At 42.8% G+C, this 20,420-nt stretch overlaps 1 protein-coding gene across 2 annotated transcripts in view; it reads right to left on the bottom strand.

Moving 5' to 3' along the window:
* Positions 1-20,420, bottom strand: part of LIPC (lipase C, hepatic type) — a 271,204-nt gene that overhangs the window by 48,556 nt on the left and 202,228 nt on the right. For both annotated transcript variants that reach the window (XM_089667695.1, XM_089667702.1), the window contains 3 exons: positions 19,359-19,476; positions 13,509-13,742; positions 12,948-13,190 (listed from right to left, as the gene is read on the bottom strand). In XM_089667695.1, coding sequence (XP_089523821.1) covers positions 12,948-13,190; positions 13,509-13,742; positions 19,359-19,476 — 595 coding nt within the window. The remainder of the gene's footprint in view (positions 1-12,947; positions 13,191-13,508; positions 13,743-19,358; positions 19,477-20,420) is intronic.

The following is a 20,420-nucleotide window of genomic DNA, read 5'->3' on the forward strand; positions in this document are numbered from 1 at the left end:
TACATGGGACGTCTAGACAAGATAATACACCAAATTCTGCTAAAAAGGGGAATAGGCCCTGAAAGAGTAGATGAGGTTCGGGTGCAACAAGTCCTACGGGGAGCCAGGCCCCTAGACCCCATTGCCATTCTATTACGAACTCGGCGAGATGGTGGCCTCCTGAGCTATCCAGACTTGATCCGGACTGTGAGAGAGGAGGAAGCCATGTTGGATGACAAAGAGAGACAGTCAGACTCTGTTGTAGGGGTCGGGGTAGTCAATGTGGGAGGTGACACCCCTGAAGTTGAACTCCTTAAGACTCAGGTGTCCCAACTAATGGAGATGGTGACCTTACTAATGGCGGGACCGTCGGGTTTAGCGAGAGAGACGAGAGCAGTTTCTGAAAACCTGTCAGGAGTTGCCCCAACGCAAGCAACTAGTCCCACCATTCAAATGATCTGCTTTAATTGTGGAGGGACCGGACATGTCAGGAGAGTCTGTCCGAGCCCCAGGAAGCCTGAAGCTAAGCGCCAAAAACCGGCGGAAAACTTCAGAGGGCCCTGGTGAAGGAGCAACCCAGGGACCCCACCACCGCAGCAAGCTCCACTCAACCAAGTAAAAGGGGGGCGAGGAGAAAATCTGGTCCTATCCAGAAGGACCCCACCATCCCTTACAAACAGCCTAGGGAAAATGCCACTTCACCTCAGGGAGTCAGTGCACACCTCAAACCTGGGAGTCAACCACGGCTTAGGCCGAGCCAAAACTCCCCCAGGAGGAGAGTAAGGATAAGAACTGCAGAACAGAAGAAGACGGCTACCTGTTCACCACTCCCTGAGAATTTAGTGGGACCCTCCCCTGTCATCCCGATTCAGGTAGAAGGGATTTATACCAGGGCTCTTCTGGACACCGGAGCCCAAGTAACCCTTCTGTACCGAGACTTCTATGACAAGCATCTGAAGCATTTGCCCTTGCAGAAGCTGGAAGATCTGGAAATATGGGGCATAGGAACCCAGAAGTTTCCCTATGATGATTACCTATCGGTCAGACTAACTTTTGATCCTTCCATGACAGGGAAGGCTGAGACTTTCGAAGCCTTAGCCGTCATCTGTCCCCGGCCGCCTGGGGCCAATAGGAGTCCCCTAATCATTGGGACCAACACCAATCTTGTCAGAAGGCTGTTGGCGCCATTGGTCGAAGAGCCCAATGATCAACCCACTTCTGTATATCCCATGCTGAGGCAAGCATATCAGCGCCTGGTACAAGAGAGGAGAGCCCCAGCGGAAAGAATAGGGAAGATATGGCGCTTGGATCAACATGAGAAGGTGCTACAACCCGGAGAGGTGGCGTGTTTACAGGCATCAGTCAAATTGACCTGGAAGCAGCCAGGCCCCTTCATTGTCCTTGAGGCTGGTGGCTGTGAAGAGAACACACGAGTGGAGATCCTCCCGGAGGTAGTGTCAACAAAAGCGCTACGGAGGAGCCACGGAAAGGTTTCGGTCAGTGTTCATAACCCAACTGCTGCCCCAGTGAAAATCCCAGCTCGGGTGCTGTTAGGACATGTGGATCCTGCAACCCCAATCTTGCCCACTGAGCTAGGGGACGGAAGAGAGAAAGAAATCTCTGTCGATGCGTTTTACCCAAGGAACACCCCCCTTTCCCCGGAATGGAGAGAGAGAGCGAAGAATCAACTCCTAAGGTGGTGGGCTGCATTCTCCAGAAGTGAGTTCGATGTGGGGTGTGCAGAGAGTGCCCATCATCGGATCCGGCTTCGAGAAGATGCCCCATTCAGGGAAAGGGAGATTTGGAAGACCTGCGTGAGCAATTGGCAGAGTTGAAGAGGACAGGCATTATCAGAGAGTCCCGAAGCCCATACGCCTCTCCGATAGTGGTGGTCCGGAAGAAGAACGAATCTTTAAGATTGTGCATCGACTACCGGACGCTAAACCGAAGAACTGTTCCTGATCAGTATACCACCCCCAGGATAGAGGATGCTTTGCAAAGCCTATCAGGGGCAAAGTGGTTCAGTGTGCTGGACCTGAAGAATGGGTATTACCAGATCCCCATGCACCCGGAAGACCGAGAAAAGACCGCGTTCATAACCCCAATAGGGTTTTTTGAATTTGACCGGATGCCTCAAGGTTTGTGCAACTCTCCAGCCACCTTTCAAAGGCTGATGGAGAAGACGGCGGGTGACATGAATTTAATTGAAGTACTGGTATACTTGGACGACATCATTGTGTTCGGGAAGACCCTGGAGGAACATGAGGAGAGATTGGAGAAGGTGCTCAAGAGACTTCATGATGAGGGACTGAAGTTGTCTTTGGAGAAGTGCCAGTTTTACCAACCCTCGGTCAATTACCTGGGTCATATCGCATCTCCCGATGGAGTGGCCACTGACCCCAAGAAGCTGGAAGCTGTTACCTCATGGCCGAGGCCCACAAATGTCACAGAGCTCAGATCTTTCCTGGGGTTTTGCTCCTATTATCGCAGATTCGTCCAGGGCTTCGCTTGGATAGTCCGCCCACTCAATGAACTGCTCAGAAACGAAGAAGACAATGATGATGCAGATCTATCTAGACCTGTGAAGCCAGCAGTGGGACCCAGGAGGCCTAGGGAATCTATTCAAGGACAATGGACAACCCAGTGTGAAGAGGCCTTTGAACGGCTGAAAAAGAGTCTAACCACCGCCCCAATCCTGGCCTATGCAGACCCAGCCAAGCCGTACGAATTGCATGTGGATGCAAGTAGAGATGGGTTAGGGGGAGTCCTCTATCAAGAACAGAATGGATGCTTGCGACCTGTCGCCTATGTGAGCCGGGGTTTGGCGTCCGCTGAGAAGAACTACCCCACCCACAAGCTTGAATTCTTGGCCTTGAAGTGGGCAGTAGTGGACAAACTTCGAGATTACCTATATGGAGCAGAATTCGTGATAAAAACAGATAATAACCCCCTCACATACATTCTCACTACAGCTAAGCTGGATGCTACTGGCCACAGGTGGTTAGCTGCCTTATCGGAGTTCACTTTCAGCCTCAGTTATCGGCCAGGGATTGGGAATAGGGATGCAGATGCCTTATCCCGAAGACCTCACTGTTCCAAGGATTCCCCAGAAGAGTGGACTCAGGTGCCCTCTGAAGGGGTACGAGCCTTATGCCAAGGAGTGGAACACCGAACAAGAGGTGGGTCCAGGGCAGAGGACATTGGGATTTCGGCGTCTGGCGTTCCCAGGTGTTATTGCAATGTCACCCGGGTTGGGGGTGAAGGCCTGCCCAAGCTTTCCAGGAAGGATCTGCGAAGAGATCAGTTGGAAGACCCCCTCTGCGGCCTAGTATTGAAGGCTTTAGAAAGCAAAAGCCCTGATTTGCTTCTTACATCGTCAAGGGAGGCCCAGCGGCTACATCGTGAGTGGGATCGACTACAGTTACGCCACGGAGTGGTCTACCGAAGGGGCCCCTCTGATGATCCTGAAGAGAAATGGCAGCTATTTTTGCCCGCAAAACACAGAGAAACGGTGCTGACCGCTTTCCATGATGACCATGGCCATCTGGGACCAGAAAGAACCTTTTGTTTGGTAAGAGACCGCTTCTACTGGCCCTGCATGCGGACAGAAGTTGAAAGTTACTGTCACTCCTGCATCCGATGTATTCAGAGGAAGACTCTGCCTCAACGAGCTGCCCCAATGGGCCACCTTCAAAGTCAGGGACCCATGGAGTTGGTGTGCATTGACTTCCTGTGCCTGGAGTCGGATCAGAGTGGACAGGGAAATATCCTGGTAGTGAATGACCATTTTACCAGGTATGCCCAGGCTTTTCCTGCTAGAGATCAGTTATCATCAACTGTGGCAAAGATTTTAGTAGAAAGGTTCTTTGTGCATTACGGACTACCACAACGTATCCACTCAGACCAAGGGAGAGATTTCGAGAGCAACCTCATCAAGAGACTATTGAGTCTACTAGGCATCCAAAAGTCGAGGACTACTCCATACCATCCTCAGGGAGATCCTCAGCCCGAGAGATTCAATCGTACCCTCCTGAATATGCTCAGGACTCTGACTTCAGTGCAAAAGCAACACTGGAGTAAGCATGTAGCAGCCATCGTACATGCCTACAATAGCACTGCCAACGACGCTACAGGATACTCTCCTTACCGGCTGATGTTCGGCCGGGAAGCCCGACTGCCAGTAGACTTGGCTTTTGGAACCTCTGTAGACCATACCTCTGCAGCTTCCCATAGAGGATATGTGGACCGCCTAAGGAAAAGCCTGAAGATTGCTTATGAGAAGGCTCAAGCCACCTCAGACGCCAGGGGTCAGAGAAACAAAGAGAACTTTGATCTCAGAGTGCGAGTACAGGACTTACAATCTGCAGACAGAGTCTTACTGAGAAATCTGGGTATCCCTGGAAAACACAAGTTGGCGGATCGGTGGCGATCAGAGCCCTATGTCATCTGCAAACAATTGCCTGGATTGCCAGTTTACCAGATTCGACCGGAAAAGGGTGTTGGCCCACTCAAAACCTGGCACCGCAACCACGTTTTGCCTTTGTCAGATGCAGTCCGTCTACCCTCACAATCTGATCCACAGTCTACCCCCTCGACTTCTCAGAGGACTAGACCTGTGACCAGGTCTCAACCCACACCACCTCCTGCAAATGAAGAGGACAGTGAGAGTGAGGAGGTAGGGACAGATTTGCTGTGGCCATCTGACATTTCCAAACCCACCACTCCTTTTTCCACTGGAGTGACTGACGTAATTTCCCTTAGGCCAGAGGCTCCTGAATTTGTGCCTCAGGCCCAACCTACAGAAGATTTGCAAGAGCCTGAGCCTTCTCTACCCGAGTTAGAACCTGAAGACTCTGGGTCCATTGTTGATGAGGGAGAAGACGTGGAGGAAGCTGAACTGGGAGAGACAGAGAGTGTCGAGCAAGAAGCAAGGGTTGATGAGTCAGTAGTGTCAGAACCAACATCGGAAGCAACGCCAGAACCATTGCTAGAGCCCAGGGACAGAGAGAGCGTAGAGTTATTCAACCCCCAAAAAGACTGACATATGATGTGTTGGGTGAAAGCTCTGAGGAAGTAGTACATGCTTCTAGAAGGAATCTCGTGACGCCTGGTTCTCCTACAGCAGTTTCGGTAGAGAACAGCCCCAACTCACCCCCTGGCACATCTGGTTGGGCCATTCCCATTAGTGTGGCCTATGGGCAGGACAACCCTCACTCTGCTACATGGTGGGAGGTTCCTCTGCCAGATTCTTATGCAAGTGTGAATAATTTAATTTCCTGTGTGTACTAACTTTGCTTTTTCTCCGCGTGTATATAAAAAGCATGTAACAGGTTGCTTTTACTGCTGTCTTTGGAGGACCAAAGCTTCTCTGGTGGGGGGAGTGTGTAGCAGGCTCCTTGTACAAGAGGATTCAGAAGGAATCACACGTTCAGCAGTCAGTCCTTCCTCTCTCTCCCCTATTTGTAAAACCTGGGCATTCTGCCAAAGTGATGACTCATCCACTACACAGCAAAGAATGCTGGGAAGGGGAGGAAGCAGGAAGTGAAGGGGAGAACAGAGAGACACGAGGCTGGAGAAAAGACAGGGACACGTGGAGCCCGTCCAAGCAGAGGAGGAAGCACTACAGCACTCAGCGCAGATAGAGGGACCCTGCTGTGTGTTCAGAGTCTGGTGAGCTGTCCCCCTGGAGAGAGTAAGACACACCATTCACACCTTGCATATAGACTGGGACATCCGCACCCCACTGCTGGGATCTCACCCATCCGGGGCCCTGTGCAAGCCACAGATCCCTCTGCCTGCTTTGCCCCTCACCACCAGTGTAATTGAGACTGTCTGCCCCGGGGACTGACACATACTGGGAGATTGCATCCTGCGACTGCCCCTGGTCTTGGGGTGCTTTGTGTTGCCTTTAGACACTGAGGTTGGACCTTCTCAGCCCAGAAACCTAGTGAAATCTGATGTAACCCACACCAGCTGAAACTCCAAAGAAGCCTTCAGCTGCTATTTACTTCATTATAAGGACTAAACGTGCACCAACTAGAGCTCCGCCGTTACAAGGACTGAAGTGGGGGAATCTGGCTTAGTAGCTTTATTAGAGGCACCTCTTTATTGCATTCTGTTCTGACTCTGAGGTGATTTTTGGCTAACGCCCCTCAGAAGCAGAATCATACACCGGTGTGGGTAATACATTTCATTGATAGAGCATAAGTAAGTTTATTTGTTTGATATCAGTTGTATTCTGCTTAAAGTGTGGCTCTGCCATCCGGAGACTCTTGGCTGTGAAGCCCTCTAGTGGCAGACCAAATTTACTGCATTGCATAAAAGAAGAAAAGTAAGTTTTGAAGTTGAAAGGGGAACCCCACCCCTCTACACTGCATTTTATTCTCCATAAAATTGTTCTTGTTTTATTTAACCCTGTGTCAGCAAATTTCTTAGCGGGGTATTTGCTATTCATTACCAGTTGTGCCAGAGGGATTGGGTTTGCTTAGGGTTGGATCTATTGAGTGCAATACCCATAATATATTCCAGCTTGTCCCAAGGGGCAGTGCTACATAAAGACACACAGAAAAAGTGTACGCTGATGACCTTTTGCTCTTTATTGCTAACTCTGACTCCACTTTCCCTACTCTTCTTTATCTGTTCAAGCAGTATGGTGAACTATCTAACTTTAAAATAAGTTACAAATATCTGAAGCACTCAACGTCACCCTCTCATCAGATAGCACTACTCCCACAGGATCCACTTGGTAGATTGGATTCTATGTTCTTCTTGTTGAGATCAGCCTCAACCCCAGTGACAGACCAGGTAAAGCAAATGGATACTGCACTGCTACGGGTAGCAAAAATATAGATACCCTTTATGCAACAAGGGTTAAGTATCAAAAAGCAAACATCAGACTGGTTAGTGTTCAATGAACCCAATATATTGTCACGGGTTGCAGTAAATAGCAGTATACACACAAATGAGTAGGTAAAGGGTTACGCCAATCACAGTTCACTAGACAATATGTTCCCTAAGTTATAGCAGTATAGAATAGAGTTCTTTGCAGCTAAATTAGAGTAAACCTGGTCAGCCACAAAATCAGCAATTAGTAATGGCATTAGAAAAGCGAAACAGCAATGATAATGGATACTGCGATAACTCCTTTGTAAACAGTAGGCTATAACCACTTTAGAGTGGATTTAATATGAATGGCAGCAATGAAATTTAAGACTCTCTGAACAGATACCTCTTACTGTGGACAACAAAGTTCTTGTGAAGCAGCTATCTGAGTGAACAGTCTTTAGCCCTAGTTCTTAAGTCAACTAGCGTTGGGGCCCAGTCTTTACAGTGGTGCACATGAGTACAGTCACAGTGAAGTCTGCATGTAGTAAATAATGCTGCTAGTTAGATGTCCAGTCCAAATGTGCTCAATCTCTACTAGCAGCAACAGATACACAAACAAAAGAGAAGAGAGCACAGGCTCTAATGCAATACCTTTTATTTTATAATAAAAACTAGATAAGAATGCACTCACAAGCGGAAATGAATCAGAGCTTATCAATCACACCTCCCCAACACAGTACTGTGCACCAAAATCCTCAAACCGCTCTTGATAGAAGCACAGCTGATAGTGTGGATAGGGCAACAGTCCTGGACTGAATGCAGCCACCTTGATCACATACATGCTGGCAGTTCACATACACAGGAAGCCTTCCTGGCCTCCGCACAAGCCATCACCGTGCTTGGGGTCATATGATTCGAACAGCTGGCTGCTGATGGAGTGTGTGAGCTGTTGCTACAACATGTTTAGGAGGGCATGGCCTCCTTTATCAAGTCCCCCCTGCATCCTTAAATAGCTTGACCTGACATTGAGGGATTAAGCTTTCACAGACCCACTAGTGGCCAGATAATGACAGTGCTGGGATTACTATGAACATCATAACAATATCAAGGTGAAAATTGTATAGAAACTCAGTGTCAAGTGGTTGGCAAGTTAGAGCTGGAAATTTTTCTTTTTTGTTGTTTGACATGCGTCACCCTTCCTTGCGCTCCTTGCTGTGAAGGCCAGTTATAGACTGGGGCAGTGGCCATTTATTGTACCATGGACTAAATGATGGTGCTAACCTTCAATTCCTCATTAAGCCCCCCTGGGCTCATGGTATCTGATGTAAAAATCCAATAGGTCTCCCTTTGGCGTAAATTGGAAAACCTTTCACTTTCTGGTAAATGCATAGAGGTTTCCTTTATACTACAGTAGTTCAAGTCCTCCAGTGTCCTCATTATGATAATTACTAAAATGTTGAGGCATGCTGTGCTTGGTTCAGCCCTCTCCAATGAAGCTATTAAGTTCATTGATTTTTTTCTGCATTTTACATATAAGCCAGCCCACAAAAAACTACCTGCATGGGAACCTTAGGCCATACACAACAAATTGCGCAACAAATGTGATGAACTGGTTGATCTTGTAAACCCTTCCATTTTTACCTGTAAATTCTTTTTTGGCCATTTTTTTAAAAAAGGACAAGCTTTACACTTTGGTTTCTTACACTTATAAGTACCATGATATCAAAAACTTAAGGAATATTACCGATCTTTAGCTGTGACATCTTCGTCTTACTGGGTGCTATGCGATTTCTAACATTCACAGCCCTCCTAAAAGCAGCATTTGTTTTTTTAGGGGAATATTGGCAAGGGCAGGACTATGAAATAAATTGGGCCAGTGTTTCCCAAGAGTATTCTTTATTGCCCAATATTGATTATTATACCTTGTAATACATTTAGCCAAGAAATCTCTTAATGTACTTGCTACTTTTTAAGTAACGGGTTTGTTCTTATACATATCAAGGGCAGACTGAATATGAACACTGTTATAGCCCTTCACTGAAAACTTTTCCACTTTTCACTGATACAAATAATCTGTTGTACTTGTATAATCTTTCCTTAGTCTGTTAAATTGACTATAGAGTATATTTTGTTTCCAGCTGGCTAGATGGAAACTCTTGTAGTGTTTATCAGTTACCAGCCTTATAATGTGCTTTAGATACAGTATTTCCATCCACATCCCATGATACCACTAAATCCAAAAAGACCAGACTTTTAGTCAGTAATATATATAAACTGGATATTATATGGGTTTTAGTTGCAGTACTCGACAAACTTATTGATTGTATCTGGAAGACCGTACCAAATGATGATAATATCACAGATGTAACGTCCATAGTATATGATATGCTTACTAAAGGGATTGGCACTCCAGATATCGTTCTCCTCCCAAAAACTCATCAATAGGTTTGAATAACATGGCGCAAAATGAGCTTCCATCTCTGTTCTGGATTTCTGTATGTAGTATGTGTCTAAGAATTGGAAATAGTTGCATTCCAATGCAAACCACGTACAGTGATAATTTGAGCCTGCTGGGGATGTAAATAATCTATAGCTGAAAGGAAGTGATTCAGGGTTTCTATGCCTGCCTCATGAGGGATGGACCTGTATAATGAACACACGTCCAAGGAAAACCAAGCATAGCTTGATGACCATTTGTACTGTTCTAAGAGTTCTAAAACATGTGATGAAACTAATGCAGGGAGGACTGTCACAATTGGCTGGAGGAAGTGATCCACATATTGCAAGATTTTACTAGTAAGACTTTCCATACTTGTGATGATGGGATGCCCCTGTGGACAGATGACATTTTTATGCACTATGGGGATATGAAAGAAGTATGGCATCTTATAGCAGCCTTTTGTGAGGAAACACTAAACAGGTTAATGGCAGCAGTGTCCTCTCCAGTTCCAATGATACAGCAATAGGAGTAATGCTGTTCAGTTATCAGTTCACTTCTGGATCTGCCTGGAATGACTCCGGTAATCAGCACAGGGCCACAGGAAGATTGATGTGCACACAGGAGCAGATATGTGCACACCTCAGTCTTCTCTCAGCAAAAAAAGAGTTCCTCCGTATTCAGCCTGAAATAGTACAACTCTCTCCTTATACCCGGCTCACATTGGAATTAGCTCAATGGTCCATAGACTGCCATAGCAAAGTTTCTTTCCGAACTTCATCTTCCATGATTCAGTGCTGCCAACCATCAAGCCTCTTGAGCTCCATATGCTTGTCAGCTCCCCCTGGTAGATGGAGGAGAGGTTGTGTTAACCGATTCAGCTGAAGTCCATTGGGAGCACAGAGAGTACTGCAGCACAGTGTCCTAAATCACTCTCTGGCTCTTGCCAAGCACCTGGAAACAGAGGAGAGGGAGGACTATCTGTCTCAGTAGGCACTTTCTAGTCTCAGTATCTGGTAATCAAAATTATTTCATACCCTTTGAAGCTATGTGAGATCATTTTTCTGCCCTCTGCCATCCCAAAAACTTTGCAACTGGCAATTGCTGACTTTTACCTGGTTTGGAAGAATGACACCTCCCACCACTCACTTATGCTTTATCAAAATGTACTAAATTAAAAGAGAAGTGCAGGAATGGAAAATAACAAACATTTATACCTACCTAAATGGTTGCAGCATTGTTCCAATGCTAGAAAATTATCAAAAAGACTTCAGCGCAATTAACATCTCATACTTCCTATACATATTATTGCTGCTGACACTCAATGTGTTCCCACATGTGTAAACAATAATTATTCTATATATCAGTGCCACGCAATTAACAATACCATATGTGCATTTTTTTTTAAATTAAAGTGCTAGTGCAATACTCATATACTGTATGAGTATATCATATAACTAGAACTTTAATTTAAAAAAAATTCACATATGGTATTGTTAATTGCGTGGCACTGATATATAGAATAATTATTGTTCCAATGCTGCAGCTGTCCCCTGCTTGCTCTACACTGAGAACGAGAGATCAAAGACTGCTGATCGCTCAGTTCTCAGGTTCACTCTAAGCACAGAGTCAGTCACCACTGTGCTCTAGTGTTGGGAATGGCTGGCTCAGGCTTTAGGCAGCATGCTGAGAGGTTGAGCCAGCTGCAAGTCAGGCATCTGGATGGATCCCGTCATTATTGTCGGAATTCCTTCGGACCCTGGATGGGCTCTGTGACATCAGCAGACTGGGTCAAAGGGGTGAAGAACTAAGTGCACTCCTATGACCCACAACCAGAGTATGGCCAAAGGAGCTTTGGCCATACTTCTCTTTTTAAACAGGAAAAACTGTCTCCTTTTGCAACCAGGTGGAGATGTTCCATGACACATGGTTTCCATGGTTATATTTCACCTGCTCCTTGGCATACAAAAATATATTGTCTCCCAATCCCCATTGCACTACAGATTAGGAGAGCCAACATGATTCTTCACAAAGCAAACAAGAAATTGATATGTGACAGTTTCTGCATAACCTACACTGTTTACGAAACCCCAGCCAAGCGGTAATATGGGTGGAGCGGGGCAGTCTGACTCCAACTCTCTCCAACTTTCCTCTACTTCTCTCCTTCCCCCACTGTTACAAAGTACCCTGGGTTATCCCCTTTCATTATCCAGTCCCCAACCGCGCTAAATTAAAAAGATGGCGACAGCATGGTTAGCTAGTTCTGGGAGGGCAACCATGAATGTCCTCCCAGAACCATGCCCCCCACGTGCCCCTGGGGTGTGCACCGGGAGCGATCTGTGATTGCTGTGTCCTTTGGATGCAGCTGATTACGGATCCAGGTAAAGGGCCTTTTACCATGTGCTGTGTCCAATGTAGTGTAAATAGGAAATACTGGTTATCGGCAGTCCTCTCCTCACGAGCTGTAAACGGCATTTCTAAGAGGGGACATCTACACTGATCATCAGGCTGTCAGAGCCCACCAGTACTGGTTAGCAGTCACCATCAGTGCTGGCTGTCAGTGATGCCTGTCAGTGCCCATCGGTGCCATCTATTAATGCCCATAAGTGCTGCCTATCAGTGCCCATCAGTACCGCATATCAGTGCAGCCTCATCAATGCCCATCAATGTAGCTTATCGGTGCTTATCAGTGCAGCCTCATAAGTGAAGGAGAAAAATCACTTATTTACAGAAAACCTTTTTTTAAATATTTGGTCTTTTTTTGTTTGATTAGCAAAAAAATAAAAACCCCAGTTGTGATCAAATACCAGCAAAAGAAAGCTCTATTTGTATAAAAAAATTATAAAAATCTTGTTTGTATACATGAGTGCGCAATTATTATTCAAAGTGCAACAGCGCTGAAAGCTGAAAATTGGCCTGGCCAGGAAGGGGGTAGAAGTGCCCAGTAGGTAAGTGGTTAATAATCCCAGTCTCCTTTCTGTCTCCCCATCCTGACCCCTTTATACTAGATCTCTACCAATGTATTCTGTTCAATTCCCAATAAAAGAGAAAATAGGCACACCACACAGAGAGCCCATGAGCCAGATGGACAAGACAACAGAATTTGTAGTTGATCATTTTTGATATATGCAGGTGTGTACAACAATCATATGCCAGATCTATTGGTTATAAATGTTTATTCTGTTATGTCTTTGTGTTGTCCTGAATTCTTAACCTATGTGATATGATGTGCCTGTAATACAGAATTCCAAAGACAACATAAATATCTCTCTATACTTAACTAAAAAACTGCTTCTCACTCCCCATAACCAAATTTATCATACAAAAGAACACAAATTGTGGTACATCCCTATAAAATTCCATCCCCTCTACATTCCCTAAACTCCAGTATAAAAGTAAACGTATGGCATAATGTAAATTGGTATTTGTTTGTAACAAAGAAGGACCAATACCACAAATCAGTTGTTAACAAATCCACATTATTCATTTGCACAACATATCACATATAAAGTATTGTTATAAAACATGGAATTAAAGTATATTTCCTTGAATTAATATTTTTTTTCATAAATATCAGTATATGGAGGATTTTATGTCTGTATTCAGGTTTTGTAGAGTCTCACAAACAAGGGGCCCCTTTGAGTGAAATGGTCTGCTGACTGGTTGATGTTCATGTTGTATTAATCTGTTTTTGTGCTCCACTTACCTTTGTATGGCATTAGTGATCGTGTCTTCAGAAAAAGTCTACGCCCAGGGTACATTTTCTTTGAAGTAAGATTATACCCCATGGAAACACAGCCATGTTTCTGACAGTTTAGGCACATGCCCTTCTCAAAGGTATCATAATCTTTACACTCGTATGCCATGGGATTCTTGTCTTCATTCTTTATGGAATCTATGTACAAGTTGACTGATCTCTCGTGAGCACACTTGACTGACTCAGAGAATCCTTATGACAAAGAAAAAAGAAAAGAATCAATTAAATTAGGCCTCTATGTACAGGCTCCATCAGCTACATTTTATCATGAAAAACCAGATGTAATAGACTTGATCCATTAAACACATGCTGAAGCTTACTGAAATTGGTTCTGCTGTTATGTACCATGCAAAATTTGCTGGGAAACATCATTGTGACATCCAACCCCATAAAGCCAAAACATTAAAAAAAACTTTTTCTCAAGTTTATTTGGGAAGTATCTAAATGATTGGTGTGCAGTGCTGTTGTAACTATACTACATATTGTAACATTGTAAATTTAGTCTCTTACCAAGGACACCATACTCCACTAAATGGTTGTATATGTCTTTAAACTGGCAGCCAGGTTGTATGTTGCCTCCATTTGGATAAAAATCATAGTGGCCAACTGGTTGGTTAATGCCAACACTTAATCCTATATGCTGTTGCGTGTTTGTATGGATGGCATCAACAAGGGTTGCATCATCTGGAGACAAGCGGTCGGTTCCAGACATTCCTTCAAATAAAGGGCCAGCTGGATCAAGTCCTACAAAACATGAACATGCACTGTGTTTGACATGTAAATAAACTTAACCAACCATAACAGCTTTAAAAGAATATACAAAACATGTTTAGTAAGTGTTGTTCTGTATGACGCAATGAAGATGTAGATTGTCTGGATGCTAAACGTATCTGTGCCCCATGCAACTAGTTTGAATACAATAGACACCTTCAGGTATAAAACTTACTTTTAAAAACATTTTATTCAAATGTTATTCTTTTCTAATGTTATATACATTATGGTGCTGGATGCTTCTAAATCCATGCAATATTTTTTTTATCCCAAGCATAAGTAGCTGTACAGCTCTTCTAGACAGGTAAATGTACAGTATGTGCACAAAAGTAAACATACATTAAATTGGGGTCTGAGAACATGTAGATGGTCATGGTCATGTGATGATTAGATCATGATGTGATAATGCTGCCCCTCCATCAGACATCAGATCAAACGGCAAAAGGAACTGCAGAACCAAAGCAAGTGCTGTGCTTCTCCTTGGCTCTATTGTGTCATATAACACAGCTGAAGGGGAGACCTAGGAGGACTTTCCTCACTCTGCTGGGTGCCGCTCAATATGAGGTTTGGTGAGTTTTACAGAGGGAGGGTTGAATATGTTTTGTGGGCAATTTTAGCTTAGGGAATAGATGTTTGTATAGGAAAAAGGGTATTTTTGCTTGTGTCTTACTCCTGACTTTTGCACTGTGTGTTACAAATTAACGTCTTCTACACTGCTTTACATACTATAGAGCTCTCCACTATGCATTACATGCCACTGATCCCTTCACTCTGCATTAAAAATATTGACCTGTGAACTTTTTGTCACTTACAGTACTACTGATCCCTGTGCACTGCATTACTTACTCTGAACCCCTGCATTGTGCTTTGCACAGTACTGATCTCTGCACTCGGCATTACTTACTTCGGACCCCTTCATTACATACTAGTGACCTCTGAAGTCTGTGTCACTTATTACTGACCCTTGCACTCTGTGTTACTTACTCCTGCCATGCAGATCAATAGGTAAGCTCATTAAAACAATGCACTCCCTGTGTGGGTTTCTCAGTTGTTAAGCGCTCAGATAGGCGCTAGGTTTATATAAATTTAATTTTAAAAAATCATAACTTGTACCCTGTAATCAGTGATGCTGTGTTCTGCTAGTTAGGTCTGCTCGGTATGTTCAGCTGCTGCCAGCCTAATAGCTCCCTCTGCATCCAGAAAGCTTGTGTAGCTATGCAGATGGCATCTTGGCCTATTCCAGAGAGAGAGGCTCTGATGGCATTCTGAGCAGCTATATATATTCAGCGAGCACACTGAGTTCTGGGTCTTTTCTGTATAGGATTGTTCCAGACTAGAGAGGGCATGCTGCTGGATCTACTGCTGTTGGCCTTTGGTTAGTGACCTGAGGACCTGAATGCTGAAATCCGGGTTCTACTAAAGCTGAATGAGGGGCTGTCTATGGAAGATCTGGTCTGGTATCACAGAGGAAGGCAACCAGCTGTTCTTGGGCCTTGTGATTACAGACACTTCTAAAGGATCTTAAAGACTGAGTGCTATTTAAACCCCTCTGGTGCTAGGGAGTCAAGCTGCAGGTCCAGCTAAAGAGGACACTGGCTGGTGTTCAGAAGTGCTTTGTCCACTTAATCCGCTACCTAAAGGGATGCTGCTCTAGTTTGCTACTACTACTACTACTACTACTACTACTATTACTACTGCCTTACTAATGCTTGATTCAAGCATGGACTTCGTCATGGCTTATCTGGAAGAATACCTAAAATCCTCAGCTGTACATATTTCTTGTTTTTGGATTATACCACCTAATTCCCTCAACCCTATCCATGTTCTCCAAAAATAAAAACAACACCCCTATACCATTAATTGAAAAAATGTGTGAATGAGCCTATGTGCCTGGCTGCAGGGAAAAGCTTTTGGGGAAGATCTGGACAATATTCCTGCAGATCCTATGGGAGTAGCACTAAATACACTTAACACACATAATTCTAAAGGGGCATATCTGAAAAACAAGAACATAAATACTTATCTCTGCTACTGCTGTGCTGCCACAAGGTCACTTAATGAGAAAATGCTGGCTGAAGTCCCCTGGGTAAACAACATTTCAAGAAATGTTGATCTTCTTGATCTCCCTCAGCACTCAGTGGTTGCTCCTACCAACCTCCACTTCACTACAAGACACAGCAGTGATGTGGAGATTAGTGGAAGGTTCTTCTTAGTTCTACCTCCTATGGCACTTAACCTTTCCATCTCTGTTGGATTTACTTAAAGTGTATGTATAACTTAAACATGTTCTTTTATTTTTGAATAGAGTAGAAAAAGGTTGAAACCCTGGTCAGTGTATTGTGTGCTGTCGATGCCCCACTGCGGAGGTTCTTCCTAATTTCCTGTCCCATAGATATAACAGGAAGTTGAAAGAAATTTCTCCACAAAGTGAGTAGAACTCCCCACTTAGAGAGTTCTAGAAAAATTGATTAGTAGAGTTAAAAGAGTAACTTATAGCAGCCAGCCACTTGGTGTACTGCAATTACTGCAACTTTACCTTACTGAATAAGCCCTATTTTATATACAGCTAACTCCAGCTTCATTTTTAAAGGCTTTCCTAATTTTAGCACCAGAAAGCATGACTAATTAAATACATTGTAGAAAAATAGACATTTTCAATTAGTTTTCAGACTATTTAACAGGTATAGAATGCACCAAGACAGTCATAGACAACAAATTAGGATATTGTTTGAATGTTAATGTTATGTTTATGGAAATTTGTTGCAGCTTGCATGTTCTAATCCAGTGCAATAATCAGTAAGAAACATTTTCAAATGTAAAATGATCGAAAATTAATCTAATTCTTCCTTCACTTAAAAATTAATGCAGAGTTATAATAACACTAATTATAAATTTGCACCTACAAATTATAGGATTTATGTGAATCTACAGTTGTTGTTCTTTTACTTAATTAATAATTCCAGAGAGGGTATTAGGTTTTCCAGGACTGGACTGAGTAAAGCCCAGCTCCAGGAAATGAAAACTCTTAATGTCTCTCCAGTCCCAACTTGCTTTTAGTCATTCTTTACTTAAAAAAAAAAAATTAAGGCCTGGTTCACACTAGTGCGATTTCAGATGCCGTACAATTTTGGAAAAGTTTGATGCACTACTTTGGTGTGATTTACAGTATGATTTGGCTCCTTAGAATATGCATATGCAAGCACATTTAAAATGCAACCAAGTCACAACAAAGGCTCAGTGATATCAGAAATCAAAATTACATTGCAGTAGTGTGAACTTAGCCTTACCTAAGTCCACTGTTACTTGATCCAAAGTACCTTCTCCAATATTGGAAAGCAGTAATTGTGGTGGATAAGGGAAAATATATATTTTTTACTGGAAATGAACTTTAATGTTGACCTCTACACATCATATTGGTAAACCCAAGTCAATCCTATCTATAAAATAAAATAATATATGCTCTTTAAAGCTAAACTAGTGTTGCATGGCATTCTTGGTCATCTGTTCTCTATAAACACAGGAAATGCTACCAAACCACCAAACCTCAGCTAGGCATGTGGTCATCATTTTTGATGTCTGCTTTATGTTGAAGGTGGCACAGAAGATGTGTGAATGAATAACTCCATCGGAATGAGTGGAGAATTCTGAAAAAAGAGATCAACTACTGTATTCAGCCTAAAGTCAGAAGTACTAGTGAGTGCTGCAGTGGGAGCATAATTAGTGTTGCATTAGGATGTATGTACAACTTTCCCCTTCTATAAGTAGGCTACCCTCAGGCTAAGCCATAAGGTAAGATTCTTATCTTGCCTATGGGCTCCCAACTATGCTCTTGCTGTTACACTAAGGAAACAGTGCAAGCGTCCAGAATTTATATTACTATTCTGTATCCCTAGAGAGCCTAGCATCAATACCAGTCATGCTTAGTAGAAGGAAGGCTTACTGTTGACAGTGAAGACTATACAAGTGCAATTCCAATATGTATAGTCTCATACAGTACTATATAGACCTCAGTACCACAGCAGCCACATATATATCTTACTCACAACAGTAGTTGCTTTTTTACCCTTAAAGTTTCATTTTTTACCATGTTCCTAAATATGGCATCATCATCATCATAAAGACAGATTATTTATTCTGAAAACATTTGAAGTGCCAGTTACTTGGTTGACATTATATATTTGTGTGGCGTATTTATTCTTGTATACTTGTATCTTGTATACATTTAGCTTTGATGATGACTTTTACTGTACTAAATGTGTTCTGTGAAAAACAGTGTTCTCATAAGTGAACAGGTAATGCCAAAAGTAGCATTTTGTAGTTAAGTTTGGTTCATATCTTAATAATAAATAAAAAAAATAACGTTCTGGAAGTATATCTAAAGCAAATACTTTTTTTTTAAATTTTGCATAAATTAGCGGAGGTCTAAAACTCCAATCAGTTTTTTTGCCATCTGTGTCTCATTAGGGAGATTGCAAGGGAGAATGTCACCAGCTCACCGAGGATCACCAATATGGGTCCAAACGTTTTAATGAATGTTCACATAGTTACAGCAAGGCAACATTTACGAGTCTCGCAGGACCCCTTCATCAGGCATGTGAGATTATGGAGATTTTCCCTTCACCTCTTGTCCTGTAGACTCAACAGGAAGTGAGAGGATATCTTTCTGAGGTGAGGGGAAACCTGACAGTGGCTCTAAACCCTCACTGCTCTATTTAAATCACCCATATGGCCCCATCATTCATTCACAGAGTTCTACAAGTGCCTACAAGTACCGTCAGCCATTGCTTAGTTCCCAATGGACTGTGAGGGTGCTGGTGAGCGCTCTCGTAGTCCATTGAGCTTCCTGTCATTCAGTAACTGCCTCCCTTATTAGAGGTACGGGCAGACAGCTACACTGACAGTCTGCAAGAGGCTGACATTGAACCCCCGATCATGCATTAAAGGATCACACAAAACAAATAATAAATGCACATTGTTTAGCTGCACAAATGTGCATTTAGTAGCTTTTTTCTTTTTAAGGTGAACTTATCCTTTAAAGTGTAGACTTTGCAATTGTGGTGCAGCACACGTATGTTTAAAGGGTACATGTATTACAGAAAAAGTGTTAAATTAAAGATAACCCCCAAACAATAGGCAGAAGAATGTGCCAACCCCTCCAGAAAGCTCTGGAGTCTGTGGTCTGCAAATACTGATTTTCTGAAAAACTTTGACACATCTTTCACCTGGATGGCAATGAATGGCTGAGTACTGTTGTATGTGTGGGGAGGGTAGTGTATACAGTATCATCTCCCTACCTGAAAATCATGGAACTTTCTAAATATTGACTATATGGTACAATCTGACATGTTATGATGATTACAATCCAGTGGGGGTTAGTTCATAATTAACATTTCATTTATAGCAGACATTTACATGATATTTTCTCAAAGCACAGGCTTACTTTACCTATTTTCAAACTGAAAGCAATAATTTGAAATGTACTGTGTACTATTTATCACACAAAGCAACAAAAACGACTCTAAGTAGTGGAAATCAGTCTGGGAATGTCATGCTTTGTGTTGTGCAGTGTTGTAAATAATTAGAAATTACCTGTAATTCTTCCAATCTTGTTCGATCCATTCAAATAGCTGCCAGCAAATCCTGAAACATGAGCTCCAAGGCTGTACCCAATCAAGTGAACATTACTTCTTGGAAACTGAACAGATGACTAGAAAACATCATGAATTACAGATCTAAGACAGCAGCAGGATGAGGACAGAATTATGTATAATAATGAAGCAAAATATTATTTTAAATTATGACCACGTGTTTAATCTATCTAATATCAGTATTAAAAAGAAACATGCTAGCTTGTCTCTTATTCATTTTATTTCAATCACAAGCTAAGATGAGGCATGGCCCAGCCATACAAAAAAACATTATCTAGTACTAGAAAGACAGATACTGTATGTTTGATCTGTAGTCTCAAGGTATCAAGTCCATTCCATACCTATATACTCCCGGCGGATTAGCCAGAGTGAAATAATCATCATTTAAGTAAAAAAGTACTACTGCTTTGTATAAATCAAATGTAACAAAGCATAATAAAAAAACCCAGATGTAAATAAAATAATGCAAATTAAAAACATAACAAACATCTGGTTGGTTGCTATAGACATCATCATGTGTTTTCCCTTAAGTTCACCTGTACACTGACAATGAACAGTAAACTACATATTAACAAGCTGTAAACAGCTTTGAATCAAACCATCCCTCACCTATCTAGCTGGGTTTCATGTAAAGTTATTCCTTTTCATAGATCCTCATGATGATGTCAGTGTGCAAGTGTGCCGTGTCCAATTAAATCATCAGGCTTATACCTTACTTCCATGACATCACCAAACATGCACGCTATGTTCATGACATCACCACAAAAAATGTGTTAAATTTTAAATAAATATTGGCCAGTTATGATACAGGATATATATTTGAAAATAATATTAAATACATACTTAAGTGTGATATATCAGAGTGGAAGTAACCTTCAAGATAAAGTGGTGCATGGCTATTTCAGAATAAATATAATGGTGAGGAGAAAGCAAAGAACTGCTTACCAAAACCACCAAGAGGAACCTATCACTGTGGAACCTATCACTCTATCACAGCTTGACA

Source organism: Staurois parvus, unplaced genomic scaffold (assembly GCF_062004578.1).
Source record: "Staurois parvus isolate SC_StPar_1 unplaced genomic scaffold, SC_StPar_1.0 ptg000054l, whole genome shotgun sequence".
NCBI lineage: Eukaryota > Metazoa > Chordata > Amphibia > Anura > Ranidae > Staurois > Staurois parvus.